Source organism: Neophocaena asiaeorientalis, unplaced genomic scaffold (genome assembly GCF_003031525.2).
Source record: "Neophocaena asiaeorientalis asiaeorientalis breed wild unplaced genomic scaffold, Neophocaena_asiaeorientalis_V1.1 scaffold1189, whole genome shotgun sequence".
NCBI classification, from domain to species: domain Eukaryota; kingdom Metazoa; phylum Chordata; class Mammalia; order Artiodactyla; family Phocoenidae; genus Neophocaena; species Neophocaena asiaeorientalis.
The window spans coordinates 62084-79247 of record NW_020175540.1 but is presented as its reverse complement, the minus strand read 5'-3'; the positions used below and the strand labels follow the sequence as shown (position 1 = coordinate 79247).

General features: G+C 56.8%; 2 protein-coding genes across 5 annotated transcripts; both read left to right on the top strand.

Moving 5' to 3' along the window:
- The first annotated feature begins 931 nt into the window (after positions 1-931).
- On the top strand, positions 932-4586 carry LOC112390413 (uncharacterized). Of its 3 annotated transcripts, none has more exons than XR_003001274.1 (9): positions 932-1473; positions 1828-1935; positions 2047-2118; positions 2352-2440; positions 2535-2786; positions 3137-3337; positions 3432-3646; positions 3822-3974; positions 4114-4586. XR_003001274.1 is itself a non-coding variant. In XM_024731362.1 (9 exons), exons 1-9 carry the CDS (start codon positions 1133-1135, stop codon positions 4170-4172), a joined length of 1374 nt encoding a protein of 457 aa, XP_024587130.1. In that variant the 5' UTR covers positions 932-1132; the 3' UTR covers positions 4173-4586. The 3 variants fall into 3 exon arrangements, 2 of the variants coding, with proteins under 2 accessions (XP_024587130.1, XP_024587129.1); XM_024731362.1 differs by having other exon boundaries at positions 3176-3337; positions 3432-3569; XM_024731361.1 differs by having other exon boundaries at positions 3432-3569.
- Positions 4587-4757: 171 nt separating this feature from the next.
- ACAP1 (ArfGAP with coiled-coil, ankyrin repeat and PH domains 1) lies at positions 4758-16660 on the top strand. Of its 2 annotated transcripts, none has more exons than XM_024731360.1 (22): positions 4758-4993; positions 5545-5602; positions 8800-8919; positions 9092-9145; positions 9230-9288; positions 9530-9713; positions 9861-9905; positions 10280-10375; positions 10488-10562; positions 10654-10763; positions 11994-12045; positions 12142-12242; positions 12573-12696; positions 12796-13007; positions 13670-13739; positions 13861-13955; positions 14072-14244; positions 14849-15021; positions 15435-15544; positions 15628-15738; positions 16097-16146; positions 16471-16571. In XM_024731360.1, the coding sequence occupies exons 1-22, from the start codon at positions 4941-4943 to the stop codon at positions 16569-16571; spliced, it is 2226 nt and encodes a 741-aa protein (XP_024587128.1). In that variant the 5' UTR covers positions 4758-4940. The 2 variants fall into 2 exon arrangements, with proteins under 2 accessions (XP_024587128.1, XP_024587127.1); XM_024731359.1 differs by having other exon boundaries at positions 4941-4993; positions 5545-5623; positions 16471-16660.
- Positions 16661-17164: the final 504 nt, after the last annotated feature.

The following is a 17164-nucleotide window of genomic DNA, read 5'->3' as shown; positions in this document are numbered from 1 at the left end:
CCCGGGTTAGGGAACTAAGGACTACCACGGTGGGAAGAGAAAGGACGACAGGGTCGGGCAGGTTTGCTTTACGACACGGGCGAGGTGACGGAGTGGCTCCAGAGGGGAGAAGACGGGCCGGGAGCTTTTGCGACAGTGGGAGAAACGACTGCCGCAGGCATCTTTACGACGCGACGGTGGGGGGGAGTTGGTGCCCAAACACTTTCAGCTTTGCGACAGCTGCACCGACGACCCCGCCTTCGTTGAAGCAGGCAACACCTTGAAGTATTCGCTTTACGGCAAGGGAAGGGGGCCGCTTTCCATCGCTCTGCTCGTTTCGAAGCGGTGTGAGCGAGCTCTGAGTTCCCAGAGCAGGGAACTGGTAGCTTTGTAAATGAAAATATCTGCCTTCCCTACCACTGAGACCGGTTATGTCTTTCTAGAGTGTCGCAGTCCTTCCACTTTGTATCACAACTCTCCGCAGAGGCAGAGCGGCCCGGCTTTGGGGGGAAAAAAAGCTCGCGGATGTTTCTAGTCAAGCCTATCTTGAGGTTTTAAAGCCACGAATAAAGAATCCAAAGGAACCCCGGCAGGAAGTTTCAAGCAACGGCGCTGACATTCCCCAAAGATTCCCCCAGAGCTGTCAACAAGCCCCCAGCACAACGCCCTCGACGCTCACGCTAAGCTTGGAGGACTGTGACGTCACAATTAGGCTTCACGCCCCACGGCCAGGACCCCTGACTACGATTGGATAATTCGGATGAGGGCAGTGATGGGGAGAAAGGCGGGAACAAATCCCAGAGACAAAGAAAAGTCTTAGGGTGGGACAGGAGAGGAGGGGCAAGCGGAGAGGCTCCCAGCCCGAGGTCCCTATACAGTTTTTTCGCCCCCCGCGGCTCCAGGGAGCAGTGGGGGAGGGGACCCAGGCCTAGCCCAAGCGTCCCCAGCCCGCCGCGGTGGGGGCGGGGCTATGTGATGCAGGGAGCCGGGGCGGGGTAGCTTAGCGTGGCCCCTTAGTGGTGCCATGGAGAAGCAGGAATTTCTGGGGGTTACTAGCGGCCTCGACGGATAATCTCCTGGAGGGCCAACCAGGGGAGTGCACGGAGGCATCGGAGGAGTCGAGGCAGGCGCCGGGCTGCCCTCCGGAGTAGCCATGTTTCACGGTTCTGGGCCCCCCATACACTCCGAGAGAACCGTAATTGGCAGTCCTGGTTCTAGCCAGCCCTCCGGAGGGACAGCAGTCTTCGGTTCCGGCCTCAACCGGCATCCCGGGTCCGGTACACACCCTGGCGGGCTTAATCCCCCCTTCCCTGGAACCAGTGTATCCGGGACGTCCAACCTGGGGTCCGGGGGGCCTGGGGTGTACAACTCGGGATACATTCCGCACTCCGGGTCAACTTGCATGCACCCCGACAAACCCTGTGAGGACCGGCCCCGGAGCATACTAAAAAACAGAAGCTCCACCGTGATGCACAAATCCCCCAGGGCGGAGAGGTAAGGAGTCTGGGAGGAAGGGATTCCAGACACTAGAGGAGGCGGAGTCAGGGGAGAAGGGGCGGAGTGCCAAGAACTAAAAGTGAGAGTAGGTGAGGGTAATTGGGTAGGAAATCTGAGGTTCCTAGCCTTTGAGAGAGTAGCAGGTACCGGATGAGAAGTCAGCATGTACCCTAACTACATCGTACGTGATTGTCATCAGGTGTGACCCCATCCCCAGCCTCCTACACCTCTGGAACTACAAGGGGGTGCAAGAAACAGTTTTTGAATGACTGTAAGAATGAGAGAGGGCTGTGAGGAGGAGGGCACTAGAAGGTTTCCTCCCCCTTTTTTGTGTCCTTCCCTCACCCGCAGGAAAAAGTGTCAGCGCTGGGATGAAATGAATATTCTGGCGACCTACCACCCTGCTGACAAGGACTATGGATTTATGAAGGTGGATGAGCCCCGCACTCCCTACCACAGGTGCTGAGCCCTCAGCCCTAGCCCTTCAGCCCAGACTCTCTTCCCTACTCAAAGGAGTGGGGGACTGCCTGCTATCCCCTTCTGAGGCACTGCTTCCTCCCTCCTGTGCAGGCTGAAGGACAGCGACGAAGACCTGCTTGCGGGGACCTCTCACACAATGACTCCTGAGGAGCTAGCAGAGAGGTGAGAGTCCTGCCAGAAGTCAGTAGGGAAGTGGGGCCTCTTCCTCCCTCCACCCCTGAACTCAGGTCTGAGCTGGCTCTGCCTTCGGGCCCCCCCCCAGATGGGAGGTACTACAATTTGGATCAGGACTCACCCAGGCCAAAGTGGGGGCATCAGCCAGCTTTGCCCCATCTACCACCTGCTCCCATTGTTCTCTCCCTTCCGTGCCCCCAACTGGCTTCCCTCCCCTTCAGGTTTGCAACAATGGACAATTTCTGCCCCAAGGTCTTCCTGTACAGTGATAACAGAAGCTCAGGGTCTTCAGACAACTTTTCTAAGACACGTGAGATGTGGGGTGGGGATTGAGTGGAAAGGGGGTGGCGTGAGCCTTCAGCGAGAGCCTGGCAGGAAAGCCAAGCTCTGACGCTGGCCCACAGAATCCAGTGATTTTGAAAAGCGCCGCAAGGCACACTACAATGAAGGAAAGTTCCTCAAGCCTCCGAAAAACCTGCCCTTGGATGATAACAAGAACAGCAATGTGGGCAGTGTCAGTATGAACAATGGCAGTCGAGGTGTGATGCTGGCCTCAGAGCCCAGGCCTGTGGAGAGAGGCGGGGCACGAGGACCGACCAGAGGAGTCAAAGATGAGCTTGGCCTGGTGGCCAGGAACCACATCCTAGAAGTCAAAGGTTAGCTATGGTGGGGCCCCAGGGACCCAAGGTAATTGTAGTCCAGAACCTTCTCCACCATAGCCTGTCTTCCTCAGGGCCCTGCTGGCTGACAGGGAGGTCGTGCTGGAAGGTGACCCCAGGGAAGACAGAGGGCAGCTGGAGTGGGGTCCTCATCAGGATAGCCCCCAAGGAAGGCTGGCTGGGGAGGAGGAACAGAAAGCCCAAGCGAACCATGGCGCGTGGAAAAGTCACTGACGTTTTTCTAAAAACGGGAGGTGGGGGTGATAGAAGTGAGATGAGAACCTGGGGCTTGAGCTTCTCCCTGGGGCTCGGGGGTCACAGTGGAGCTGGTGGCCTGTATTCGCTAGGTGGCCACATGACTCAGATTGATTTGGGTGACTCCTCAGCTTCCCCTGCCTTAAGAAATCAGTCCCCAGCTTCATCCACCACTGTCGTGTTGGAGAAGGAAATTGATCTGCGACGGAAGGAGTATTATAGCAAACGAAGATATCTGAGGTGCTCTCCCCACCCTGAACTTGAGGAGGACACAGAAGATGAGCAGCAGACTAGTGAGAGCTGGGCTGGGTCAGCCTGGGAGCGGGGCGGTGGCCGAGAACCAACAGACTGATGGGTGCCCCAACCCTGATCCTGTGATGCTTCCAGGCTCCACAAGCTTGAATTGGGTGATTGAGAATCCTATAAGCACTGAGGTCCATCTGCTGGACCACACTGGAAGCCCCTCGCAGGATTACAAGGCCACCGAGAGTTCCCTGAAGGTGACAGTGATGTCATCGAAGCCTGGTGAGGGCACCAGGCCACTATCTCACCAGGCCTGGCTCTTGGCAAGCTCCCATTCCCCCAACCCCCATTCCCCTCAGGTCAGTAGATCAGCAGCAGGTGATGAGAGAGGCCCTCAGCATCCTTGTGTGCAATGTGGATTGTATGGAGGGGACCCAGGGAGGCACAGAGGGATCGGGACCTCCTGCCAGCTTAGCACCACCGCTGCCCCTATGCCTCCTTCCTGATTGCTCTCTGCCACCTACCCTGCTCCAGGTACTGCCCCGTCCTCCAAAGACAGTGGGTCCCGAGCAATGTCTGGCTGGTGTCAGTGGCTGGTATCCAAGGGGCTGAACTGGCAAAGCACCGAAGGCTCAGAGAGGGAACCTGGAAGCCACCCAAACTCCTCAAACCAAAACCAGCACAGATGTGAGCCTGAGCAGGGGCAAGGGGCTGGCCAGGGAGGGAGAGGGGCTGAGTGGGTAGGTTCTAGGGAGTCAGGGAGTCGCATGGGCCAGATCTTTGCCTGCTGCAAGAAAGCCACTAACCCAGTCCCTCCTCTCTCCAGATGAAACCCTGCAGCTCCAGTGGACTCAGGAGGAGGGCACCAGACGATGGAAACTGTAGCCAGCTGGGGATGGGGTGGGGGGCCAACCTGTCCCCGCCTTCACACCCTTGGTAGGGGTAGACAATAAAGAGAAGAAAAGCAGGAGTCTGGGTATTGGGGGTCCAGGCTGGGCCTGAGCTGTCATTGAGGAGTGGGGGGCAGAAAGGGAAGTTCACACACAGGAAACCACAGGCAAGCAGAGCAGAGAAGAAAGCTTGGAGTGGTCTGGGGGACTGGACTCAACAGGCCCCCAGGAGTCCAAGAAGACCCCACTGCAGCCGTCTGACAATGATTGGTGTGATTCAGTCAGCTACACACCAGTATCATCTTTAATTCTTACAACACCCTGGACGTAGGAATTATCATGCCCATCTTTCAGATGAGGAAACTGAGGGTCACGCAATCAGGATTTGAACCTGTATGTCTCAGGCCCCCACAACTCAACCACTGAAGGAGACTGAAGCAGAGACCAGGGTCCCGGTAGGAAGGTGACTGCAGATAGGCTCTGAGGGCGGGACTGTGGCTTCTCTGATCTCAGGGCCTTTCTCCACCACCCAGGCCCCGCCTCTACCCCTCCCAGCATTGCCTGGAAGTGTGGGGTGAGAGCTCTACTTAGGACACCCCTTCCACTTAGCGAAAGAATCGCGCCCCCCAGGCTCTACCCAGGAGAGGATCCTCTCCTTCTTCCACATCAGCACTCCGCCTCCCTCCGGGGCAGGGAGTACCGCCACCTGCATCCCCACCCTCCAGGCCCCAGGGCCCACTGGCCCCGGAGCAGTCAAGCTGAGATGACGGTCAAGCTAGATTTTGAGGAGTGCCTTAAGGACTCACCCCGCTTCCGGTAAGTGTGCACAGGTCTCCAGGGGCGGGGGAGGGGGGCAGGCAGAGGCGGGGAGGTCCAACACCCCCTAATACACACGCACACCTTCCCCAAGTCGGAGGATGTCTTTCCAGGGAGTAAGTCTCAGAGGGACAAGATCCAGCTTATGGGCCAAAGCAGTACCTCTGCTATCGAATCTCGTGCTCTGATGCTCACCACCCACTGCATGTGTGAAGGGGGCCCCTCCAGCCTCTCTCACTCCCAGAGCTGGCATTCCCTCCTCCCTCTCTCTGGACCCCTGCCCCTCCCCCAGCACCTGCACTGGGCGGTTAGCAACTTCCTGCCCTCGCCACATCCACCCTCTTTCTACCCTTCCTGCTCTGGCCTGGGCTGTAGTAGCTCCTACACTGTGCAGAGTGAGCGAGCCAGAGAGGGTGGGTGGGCAGTTCTTAACCCATCAGCCTTTTCCATCTGTACCCTTCACCCCCTAACCCCGACCCCCGACCCTGCCGAGGTGGACAGACCAGATGGACCCAAGCTCTGTTCCTGTGACCCCATCCCTCCTTTCCCAGAGCCTCTATCGAGCTGGTGGAAGCCGAAGTGTCGGAATTGGAGACCCGGCTGGAAAAGGTGATCCTGACGTGGAGAGAGGTGACCCGGGGTGGGATTAAGATGAGAGGGGTGAGGCCAGGGAGAAAACTAGAGACCAAGAATGAGTTCCGGGGATTACTGAATGCTAACCAGGTGGGGTAGATGTTTGGGGCTACAGAGGAGCCAAAAAGTGGTTCTGTGCCCTCAAGGGGCTCAGAGTCTTGGAAAACAAGAGCACCTGTGGGCTTCCTTGGTCGGTTCTTGAGACCTGCGTCATGCGAGCCGTGGGCGCCTCAGGGAGAAGCAGGCTGTTTCTGCCCTCGGGGGCTCACAGACTAACCGTGGAAAACAAACCAGTAAAACACTTGAACACGCATGGTAAGGCCTTCCTAGATATTCTTTATAAAAACGGCACACTCCCACCTCCCTTATTTGGCTTTTTTTTTTCTTTACAGCCTTTATCTCGATCTGACACGTTATATGTTTACTCGCGGTATTAGTTTTCTATTATTGTGTAACAAATTATTACAAACTCGGTGACTTAAAACAACGCACAGGTGTTATCATAGGTTCTGTGGGTCAGGAGTCGAGCGCAGCCTGACTGTGCTCTGCTCAGGGTCTCACAGGCCGCAGCCGAGGTGTTGACAGAGGCCGTAGCCTCATCCGTAGCTGAGGGTTTTCTTCTGAGCTCATGTGATTGTTGGCAGAATTCAGGTCCTTGCTGTAGCCGGATGGAGGCGCTTATCTCCTAGAGGCCACCCACAGTTCCCTGCCACCGGGCCCTGTCCGTAGGCGGTTTACTTCATAGCAGCCTGCTTCTTCAGTGCCAGCAGCAGTCTCCCTTGCATGTGCTGGCAAGATGGCATCAGTTCACGTCAGAATGTGACCACAGCAGTGAATCCGTCACCTTTGTCATTTGGGGGTGTCATCCCATCGCCCTTGCCATATCGTATTATACTGATTAGAAGCAAATCACAGGTCTCACTCACCCACACTCAAGGGGTGAGGATTATGCAAGGGTGGAATCATCAGGGGTCACCTTAGCCTGTGTCTGTCAGGCTTGCCAATTTTTTTTTCTTGTCTACTCTTCCCCACTGGAATGTAAGTGTCATGAGGAACTTTTACATTTTGTTTTTGCTCAATCCCCAGTGCCTATACCATGTCCTAAAAGTTAGTAGGTGACCAAATAATATATACATTTTTTAATTGACGTGTAGTTGATTTACAGTGTTGTGTTAGTTTCTGCTGTACAGCAAAGTGATTCAGTTTACATATGAATATATACATATATTTTTAAGTTAAACTTTGTATTTTTAGTTAATTGCAGAGTCACAAGAAGTTGCAAAAATAGTACAGAGAGATCCCATGTACCTATCTCCCAACTTCCGCCAATGACAGCATCTTCCATAACTGTAGTATACTCCCCATACCAGGAAATTGCTGTTGGCATGATACAGTGAACTGTCTAAACACTTTACTTGGGTTTTACCTGTTTTGCATATACTCTTTAAAAAAAAATCTTTGTGTATAATTCAATGGCACTTTATCACACGTATAGATTCTCATAACCAATCACACTCAAGATACAAAACTCTTATCACGGGGCTTCCCTGGTGGCGCAGTGGTTGAGAGTCCACCGGCTGATGCAGGGGACACGGGTTCGTGCCCCGGTCCGGGAAGATCCCACATGCCGCAACGCGGCTGGGCCTGTGAGCCATGGCTGCTGAGCCTGCGCGTCCGGAGCCTGTGCTCTGCAATGGGAGAGGCCACGGCAGTGAGAGGCCCGCGTACCGCAAAAAAAAAAAAAAACCTCTTATCACCACAAAGGAACTCTTTTGTGCCATTCTTTGTAATGATAAGCCCCCTCCCCAGCTCCTTCCTCATCCATGACGACCACTCATCTGTTTTCTATCTCTAGGCCTCTGTCATTTCTAGATTGTTATCTAGGTAGAATCATATAGTATGTGACCGTTCAAGATTGGCCTGGCCTTTTTTTTCCTCTCAGAATAATGTCTCTGAAGTTTATTCAAGTTGTGACCTATCAGTAGTGATCAGCAGTTCATTAATAGTTCACAGATGAATAGCTCGTTCCTTTCGCCTTGCTGCCCCATGCTATTGTATGGATGTACCAGTGTGTCACTAGTTCAATCTTATGAAAGTTCCTTATTCAGGTATTTGGGAAGGAAGGTGAGGTGGTTAAGGAAAAGGCTGGACACTCAGTCCGCCACCTCCACACGGTGGAGTTGTGGTCATCTGCGTGGTTGTCCCTTATCACAGATACTGGGTGGTGACATCTGATAAGGTTTGATCATGCTCAGTTTCCTGACCCTTACTGACCCTGCCAGCCATCTTCAAGTCAAGCTATATTTCCCTGAAGCCTTCACTAGCCCTAAAAAGCATCTTTTTGTGGAACAAAAGTTCCACAAACACCTATGTAGCCCACGTTCTCTGAGCCCCTGGTTCCCAGGATTTCCTCAGAGAACCTCTATGGTGGTCTCCTGTTCCCTGGGCTGAGTTGACAGGCTCCACAGACACTTGCCCCATCCCAGATATAGTGACTCAGGCTAGAGCCAATGGTGTCACCTCAGGAGCAAAGCAATTGCTACAGGTAACAAGGGCCAGGGGTCAGAAGACCTCACTTTGGCTTCTGGGTCGGCCACCTTGCTCTCCCAGAGATCCTCCTCCGGCCAGTCACTTGTCCCTTTGTTTATCAAGCCTCCTTGTTTGTAATTAGGGCCAGACAGAATGGCCCTAGGAGCACCATCTTTGCCCTGACCCTCGGGCCTAGCTGATGGATTAATATTTATGAGGGAATGTTTACTAAGCACAGAATGGACAACTGTAGACAGTAAATACTGTAGAATTTAATACCAACCAGATAGAACATTCATCCTGGGTGTCAGATAGAGCGTGAGGATGGCATTTCTGGGGAACTCTGGATCCAAGCAGACGGAGCAGGGCAGGAGAGACGTTTTGGAGGTGAAGCTGACACTGGCTTCGGTGACAGGCTGGGAGGAATTTTGTTCCAGGCATGGAGTAGTGGGAGCAAAGAAACAGAGATGAGAAAGCACCACGTGTGTGTTAGAAACTGGTCTGGGCCACAGAGGAGTGTAGATGAGGAGGGGGAGGGAGAGGCACAGCTCTGGGAAAGGGGAGAGGAAGTAGGACAGGAGCGGGGGTGGCACTGGGTATTGGTGGCGCGTGGCACGACTCCCCGTTGCTCTGTTGCTTCCTAGCTCCTCAAGCTGGGTAATGGCGTCCTGGAAAGTGGGCGCCACTACCTTGCCGCCAGCCGGGCCTTCATTGTTGGCATTTGTGACCTGGCCCACCTGGGTCCACCAGAGCCCATGATGGCGGTATGTGGAGGGTCCAAACCAGGCTGAGGTGGGGTTTGGGATGTGGAGAGATCCTGTGGAAGGGGAGGGTTGCTCTGGGGTCTGCGGGTCCCAGGCCGAGCCGGCTGGGTCTAGGGATGGGAGGGCCCTACCACCCATGCCTGATACTCTCTCTCTGCCTCTTCTTGCCTAGGAGTGTCTGGACAAATTCACTCAGAGCCTGAGCCACAAGCTGGACAGCCATGCAGTAAGTGGGGGTAGGTAGGGCTGGTGAGGGGAGCAAGGGCGTCTGTGGTCCTGACCGCCACCTGCCAATTTCTGCTTCCCTCAGGAGCTTCTAGATGCCACCCACCACACACTGCAGCAGCAAATCCAAACTCTGGTCAAGGAGTGAGTTAGGAGGGAAACCAGTCCTCCAGCCCTCTTCCCATTGCCGCAGGGGCCTCCCTGAATGAAGGAGTTGTGAGATTGGGGGCTTCTGGTGGCTTGATTGTTAGCCCCCATCCCAAGGATCCCCTTGGAGTTCTGACCGTCCATAGGCTAGCTGCAAGGCTATGAGCGAATCTCAAGGACTTCTCTGCTGGGGGCAGGAGGGTGTATCGGTGATTTTCTGTTATCCCCACACCCCCAGAGGTCTCCGGGGCTTCCGAGAGGCTCGCCGGGATTTCTGGCGGGGGGCTGAGAGCCTGGAGGCTGCTCTGACCCACAACGCAGAGGTCCCCAGGCGCCGGGCCCAGGAGGCAGAAGAGGCCGGAGCTGCTCTGAAGGTTGCTCGAGCCGGGTACCGGGGACGGGCCCTGGATTATGCCCTGCAGGTGCCTGCCCCAACCTGTCTTCTTGGGGTGCCAGGACCCCAGTCACCTCGAGGCTGGAGAGTCACTGGTGTGCAGTGGGGGGTTGGGGGGTGGGTGGGTGGTGTGTCTGTGTTTTCAAGGCTGACCTGAGGTCTTTTGGGCTCTCAGATCAATGTGATTGAGGACAAGAGGAAGTTTGACATCATGGAGTTTGTGAGTGGCCGTGGGCGCGAGGGCAGGGAGGGGAGGAGCCTGCTGATGGGAGCAGGAGGGAGAGGAAAAGAGAGGGGTCTGCCCCCTACCCACCTTGTCCCCCAGGTGCTGCGTCTGGTGGAGGCCCAGGCCACCCATTTCCAGCAGGGCCACGAGGAGCTGAGCCGGCTGGCTGACGTGCGTCTGTGTTTTCAAGGCTGACCTGAGGTCTTTTGGGCTCTCAGATCAATGTGATTGAGGACAAGAGGAAGTTTGACATCATGGAGTTTGTGAGTGGCCGTGGGCGCGAGGGCAGGGAGGGGAGGAGCCTGCTGATGGGAGCAGGAGGGAGAGGAAAAGAGAGGGGTCTGCCCCCTACCCACCTTGTCCCCCAGGTGCTGCGTCTGGTGGAGGCCCAGGCCACCCATTTCCAGCAGGGCCACGAGGAGCTGAGCCGGCTGGCCCAGTATCGCAAAGAGCTGGGTGGCCAGGTAGAGACCCAGGGCACAGGCAGGTGGAAGAGGGAGGGTAGGGGCTCTGAGATGACTCTCCTGGCCTGGTTTTGGGAGGCTGGGCCATCTGAGATGCCCCTCCTGTGCTCAGTTACACCAGCTGGTCTTGAATTCGGCTCGAGAGAAGAGGGACATGGAGCAGAGACACGTGCTGCTGAAACAGAAGGTGAGGGCTGGGCTGCGGGCAGGAAGCAGATGGGCCTGGGGCCTTGGTCTCTGCCCACTTCAGTTGCCCTTTGACCCTTTTGTGCCCCCAGGAGCTGGGTAGGGAAGAGCCAGAGCCAAGCCTAAAGGAGGGGCCTGGTGGCCTGGTCATGGAAGGGCACCTCTTCAAACGGGCCAGCAATGCATTTAAAACCTGGAGCAGGTGAGGAGCAGACACCCCAATCGGCCAAACCCATCAGGTTAAATTTTTTTGAGTGTGCTAACTGCAGCCAGGAAAAACAGACAAACCCCCTGCCTTCAGAGAGTTTACATTCCGTCAGCAAAGACAGACAAGAACGTAATAATTAAGTAAATTATCTCTTAGAAGGTAAGAGTACCATAGGTGAAAAATAATAAAGCAAGCAATGTGGAGAGCTGGGGAGGAGTTGCAATTTTACATAGGGTGGGCAGGGAGTTCCCTGGTGGCCTAGTGGTTAGGATTCCGGGCGTTCGCTGCCGTGGCCCGGGTTCAGTCCCTGGGCAGGGAACTGAGAATCCCGCAAGCTCTGTGGCCAAAAAATAATAATAATGATAAAAATAAATAAATAGGGTGGTCAGCAAAGGCCTCATGAAAAGATGACTTCTGAGTGAAGACTGGAAGGATATCTGGGAGAAAATGTTCTAGGCAGAAGGAGGAGCCAGCACCAAGGCCCTGAGGAACCTGGAAGGTTTGAGGAACAGAGAGGAGGCCCAGGGTGTGGACAGAGGGAGGGAGGAGGAAGTGGTAGGAGATGCAGGTGGAGCTAATGAGGATGTGAATCACAACAGGGCCTTGTTGGCTCTACTCTGAGGGAAGTGGGGAGCCATCGCAGGGTGCGGAGCAGGGTGGTGATCTGCTCTGACTCGACCCCTTCCCCTTCCAGGGCCACTGCCAGCCCATATGGGATCTTTGCGCAAATTAGAAGAGAGAGCCCCTTCTCCAAGCTACTTTTTTTTTTTTTATTTTAATTTTAAATTAAAAATTTGGGGGGCCACACTTCATGGCTTGCAGGATCTTGGTTCCCTGACTGGGGATCGAACCCGGGTCCTCGGCAGTGAAAGTGCAGAGTCCTAACCACTGGACTGCCAGGGAATTCTCTCCAAGATACTTCTACTTGCCAAAACATTGTAGCAGTAGATTTACTAGACAATGCATTTTACTGCCATCTGCTGGAAAGTTGTCTTCATAAATGTTATCAAATCTGGGGTACTCGAGATGTGAATAGCACCCCTTAGATGTCCCTGGCTGCACCTCTGTCACCCTCCTCTGGAACATCTCGTGGGATGGGCAGCCCGGTCTCTCTCCTCTCAGCAAGATCCTTATGGGACTAAGAGCACAGCCTCTCTCCTGTCTGTGTCCTGAGCCGCATTCCAATGCCGCCCATGTCATTAACCCTACTTCTGCCTCTTCCAGACGCTGGTTTACTATTCAGAGCAACCAACTGGTTTATCAGAAGAAGCACAAGGTGTGTAGGCCCAGGTCCTGGATGCCCGGGCCCAGGAGGACTCAGCCCTGCTGTGGCTGCCTGGACGCCTGCCCCCCGATCTCCTTTCCCTGTCAGGACCCTGTGACTGTGGTGGTGGATGACCTTCGCCTCTGCACAGTGAAGCTCTGTCCTGACTCAGAAAGGCGGTTCTGCTTTGAGGTGGTGTCCCCCAGCAAGTGAGTGCAGTGCCCAGGGGTGACACCCGTATATCTCAATTTTACCAACTGGAAAGGCAGGGCCAATCACAAAGGCATCCCTGGAGCAGGATCTTGGAGTCCCCTGATGCAGCCCCAGGCATTAGCCCTTTGGTGGCTCAATTGGAGGGCAGGCTAGGGGAGGGTCTAGGGTGAAGGGGGATATCTGGAAGGATATTACCAACTAGTGCAGAGCTATTTCAATATGAGTGGTGCCAGCTGAATACTAGCTGAATGTCAGCCTGCCTGTCCTGCCACTCGGCTCCCCAGGCCTCAGACCCCTCCCTGCCCTCCGGCTGCCCCCCTGCCCAGGTCCTGCCTCCTGCAGGCTGACTCAGAGCGCCTCCTGCAGCTGTGGGTCAGTGCTGTGCAGAGCAGCATCGCTACGGCCTTCAGCCAGGCTCGCCTTGATGACAGCCCCCGGGGTCCAGGCCAGGTACCTTAACATGGGGGTGCAGGGCCAGACTGCCCAGGGAGATGGGACATCGCTTCCCCTAGACCTCAGAGCCACTCTTTCTTCCCCTGTCTCCCCCAGGGCTCAGGACACCTGGCCATGGGCTCCGCCGCCACCCTGGGCTCTGGCGGGATGAGCAGGGGAAGGGATTCTGGTGGAGTCGGGCATGTGGCAGCCCAGGTGCAGAGCGTGGACGGCAATGCCCAGTGCTGTGACTGCCGGGAGCCGGCCCCTGAGTGGGCCAGCATCAACCTGGGCGTCACCCTCTGCATTCAGTGCTCCGGCATCCACAGGTCACTCCCCAAGGTCCCAAGCGCGGGCCCCTGCTCTTTCTGGCAGCAGTGGAGTGGGATGGAGGCAAGCTGGAGCCCAGCACAGCGGCTCCTCCCTCCCTTCCCGCCCTGCCTGGGCTTCCTCTCAGATTCTGTCTGTCGCTGGGCACAGGCCTGGGCCAATCCTGTGGGGCACAGGGTGGACCCAGGTGGGCCCAGCCCCTCAGTGTCCTGGTCTGGCCCGGGTAGGGGGACACCCAGGGGAGTTGAGTGGCTTGACTGGAGGAGGTGCGGGGTCAGGGCTGCTGAGGGTGGGGGAGCTGACGAAAAGCAGAGAGAGATGTCAGATGTCGTGAGGCCTTAGCAAGTCTATGCGTCCCATCATTCTGGTGGAAGCGGGGAGGGGGAATGGCGTGGAAAGAGTTGTCCCGGCCAGAGTGCGTGGAGAGAGGGGAGGTGGCTGGAGAGGATGAGAAGAAGAGAGAAGAGGGAATGGTGAACAGGCGGGATCCTGCCAGATACAGGTCAAGGCTGCACGGCCCTGGCTGCCCTGCTGCCTCCTGGCCCAGTGCCTCTGCACGGGACCCCCACGCCGGACCTTGCCCCCAAGTCTTTCCAGGAGCAGCAGCACCTCCCCCGGCTGCTTCCCCCACAGAGGGCCTGACCTCCCCTCTGCCCTCCAGGAGCCTTGGAGTTCATTTCTCCAAAGTCCGGTCCCTGACCCTTGACTCATGGGAGCCGGAACTCGTGAAGGTGACTTGGGGTGCTGTGAGAGTGTGGGGTGCGGTGAGGGCAGGGCTGCAGAGCCCTGAGGGCTCAGACACTCACCTGCACCCTACCCGTCTGTCTCTGCCTCCGCCTGGGCCGCCTGAAGCTCATGTGTGAGCTGGGGAATGTCGTCATGAACCAGATCTATGAGGCCCGTGTGGAGGCCATGGCCGTGAAGAAGCCAGGGCCCAGCTGCTCCCGGTGAGGCTGGGGTGGAGGGACTGGGGCTGCCCTCCTTATGGGCAGGGAGGGAGGAGAGCCTGGGATGGGAGGAGGGAAGACTGTCGCCTTCTTCTCCCACAACCCTCCCCCACCAGGCAAGAGAAGGAGGCCTGGATTCACGCCAAATATGTGGAGAAGAAGTTCCTGACCAAGCTTCCCGAGGTTCGCGGGCGAAGAGGTGGCCGGGGGCCCCCGAGGGGGCAGCCTCCTGTGCCCCCAAAGCCGGGCACCATCAGGCCCCAGCCTGGGAGCTTCAGACCCAAGCCAGGTATAGCATAGCGTTGGCTGGGCATTTGTTGAGCGCCTGCCGTGTGCTCAGCGTGGTGCCAAGCCCGGTGGGGAGGCACAGAGTCTGGGGCCCACGTCTTCCCCTAGAGCCTGTTATGGGGGGCCACAGCCCACTGGCACTGGTTTTTCGAGGCAAGAGTTTCGGGGATTACGGTGAAAGATGGGAAGGACCGTGGGGCTGGGAGGAAGCCAGGAGGGCTATGTGAGGGTGTCACCAGCATGAGAAAAGTCAGGAGAATGAGTTAGGTCTCCAGAGGCCTGTGGAGGAGGGTGTGAGTTTGGCTGGAACCGAGGGAGCCAAGAGAGCTGAGGCTGACCGTCACCATGTCAGCTCACCCCTGACATCCCAGCCAGTCAGGGTGGTCGGACAGGAAGAGGTGAACACTTCCATCTATCCCATATGCCCTAGGGGACCTACCCACATCCACTCACACCCACCATCACCTCCCACCACAATCCCCAGTCTTGAAGGCCTCCCCACAGTTGAGAAGTGAACTATCCCATTACAGCATCAGGGGACTGTGCTGAGGGTTGACTGTGCTGAGGGTTTTCTTCCCAGATTCACAGCTGGTTCCCCCTAACAGAGCCACCCTCTGAGGACCTGGGCAGCCTGCACCCTGGGGCCCTGCTCTTTCGAGCTGCTGGGCGTCCTCCATCCCTTCCCACCATGGCTGATGCCCTCGCCCATGGAGCCGATGTCAACTGGGTCCACGGGGGTCAGGAGAATGCCACACCGCTGATCCAGGCCACAGCTGCTGTGAGAGTCTTACCGACCTCCCCACCCCACCCCACTCTTAGGCTCCTCCTCTCCTCCCCTACTCCGGACTTTGGTCCCAGCTCTTAGCCTCTCCCACCTCATAGGGAGTGATAACCAATAGAGCCTGGTTGCTAAGAGTGTGAGATTTGGAGGCAGACAAACCTGGGTTTGAACCCAGACCCTCACCACTTACAATTATGAACCTTCGTGTACCTCAGTTTCCTCATCTGTAAAATAGGGATAACATACCTCATTAGGTTGTACTATGGATTTAATGTATGAATACATGTAAAGAGCCGGAGCAGAGCCTGCCATCCCATACCCACCCTCGGAACTGACCCCACTCTAAAATATCTTTAAATTTGCCTCAAAAGATGCCACCCTCTATCCCCATTCTCTACTTCTCCACGCAGAATTCTCTTCTGGCCTGTGAGTTCCTCCTCCAGAACGGGGCAAACGTGAACCAAGTGGACAGCCACGGCCGAGGCCCGCTCCACCACGCAACCATTCTTGGCCACACGGGGTAGGGGCGGCAGGGATAACGACCTTGAGGAGGAAGGCTCCAGACAGGGTGAGGGGCCGGCTGAACTTGGCTGTCCTGTCCAGGCTGGCCTGCCTATTCCTGAAACGGGGGGCCGATCTGGGAGCCCGAGACTCTGAAGGCAGAGACCCCCTGACCATCGCCGTGGAAACAGCCAACGCTGACATCGTCACTCTGTGAGGATGCCTGAAGAGGCGGGGCTAGCGCTTGCACTATCCACTTGGGCGGGGCTAACGCCGAGACCCCTGCGTGCTAGGCGGGGCCTGGGGAGGGGAGGGGCCAGCTCAAGGACCAGACGTTGAAAGGATGCTCCAAGTGTTGACCGAGGCTTGGAGTAGGAAGTGGGGAGGGCAGGGTCCGAGGAAGGTGAGTTTATTCTGAGAGAGGCATCATTCATTAACATTGTTGTCAGGCGTCTTTAAAGCACTAGACCCTGGGGAAACAGGTGAATGAAACAGCCCAGCTCAAAGGATAGGAGTTGGGGCGGGGCGAGGGAGGAGAATGTCATTCATTCCTTAATTCCTTCCCCTTCAGGCTGCGATTGGCAAAGATGAGGGAGGTCGATGCGGCCCAGGGCCAGGCTGGTAAAGTACCCCCCACCCCCCTCTCTCCCCACACAACATTGTAATTCTGGGCTTCTGGCCGCTGGTGACCCGTCCCCAACCCCCTGTGTCCAGCTTCATTGATTAATTACATCATTTATTCAACAAGTATGTATTGGGCGCATCCTACGCGCCGGGTCCTTGAAACAGAGCAAAGAATAGGCGAGGGCGCCGCCCTGACGGTGCAGATGTCCCTTCCACCCACGCTGGAAGCGCGTGCTCTTACCAGGCCGGGCTGTCCCTATTGTACTCTTCCGTGCTAGGGCCCAGCCACCCGGCATCCCAGCCCTTCCTCCCTCCCCTCAGGAGACGAGACGTATCTCGATATCTTCCGCGACTTCTCCCTCATGGCGTCCGACAACCCGGAGAAGCTGAGCCGGCGTAGCCATGACCTACACACGCTTTGATCCCAGGCCTTCGAGGGCCCGCACCCCCCATCCCTGCCCTTCCCACCGCCCGCCCTTTTCTATTAAAGCCTTTGTGCTTTGCTCTTCAAAGTTCATTTATTGGGCATCCCCGTCGAGCGGGTGAGGTGTAGGACACTGAGGCTTCTGGGGTGCAGGAGCGATTGGGAGTTTGCGAACTGGAGTCACTCGAGGGGCGATTCCCGGGGAGTGAACTGGGAGCTTCGGCCTCGGCCTGAGTGCCGGGCGGCTCTGAGGCGGGGCTCGCGGGCTCAGGAGACGTGGTCAGACCCGTCAGGCCCGGCAGAGGCCGCTTGCGTGGGCTGGGTCCAGCCTTCTCTGGGGGGAATGGGGGGTGCTGGCATAGGACCGGGATGGAGAGGCTGGCTCGGGCCACCCCAGCCCGGAAGCATCCCTGGAATGCGGCAACTCAGCACCCGCCCCTTGGGGAATTCCCTGCGGGAGCGACTAAAAAGGAACTAGTCCCCAACCCCCGACGGCTGGGCCTCAGTTTTTTTAGCGGCCGGATAGGAGACGCCGGCCCCCGCCGAGTTGCAGACGTGAGGTCGGGCACACCTAGGGGCAGGGGGGGGCGG

Excerpts from the sequence above, each read along its gene's own strand:
- ACAP1 (XM_024731359.1), top strand. The coding sequence starts at position 4,941 with ATGACGGTCAAGCTAGATTTTGAGGAGTGCCTTAAGGACTCACCCCGC. Across the intron at positions 10,764-11,993 it reads GCATTTAAAACCTGGAGCAG|ACGCTGGTTTACTATTCAGA; the intron begins GTGAGGAGCAGA and ends TGCCTCTTCCAG. Across the intron at positions 16,147-16,470 it reads TGCGGCCCAGGGCCAGGCTG|GAGACGAGACGTATCTCGAT; the intron begins GTAAAGTACCCC and ends CCCTCCCCTCAG.
- LOC112390413 (XM_024731361.1), top strand. The coding sequence starts at position 1,133 with ATGTTTCACGGTTCTGGGCCCCCCATACACTCCGAGAGAACCGTAATT. Across the intron at positions 1,474-1,827 it reads AAATCCCCCAGGGCGGAGAG|GAAAAAGTGTCAGCGCTGGG; the intron begins GTAAGGAGTCTG and ends CCTCACCCGCAG. Across the intron at positions 2,119-2,351 it reads CCTGAGGAGCTAGCAGAGAG|GTTTGCAACAATGGACAATT; the intron begins GTGAGAGTCCTG and ends CCTCCCCTTCAG.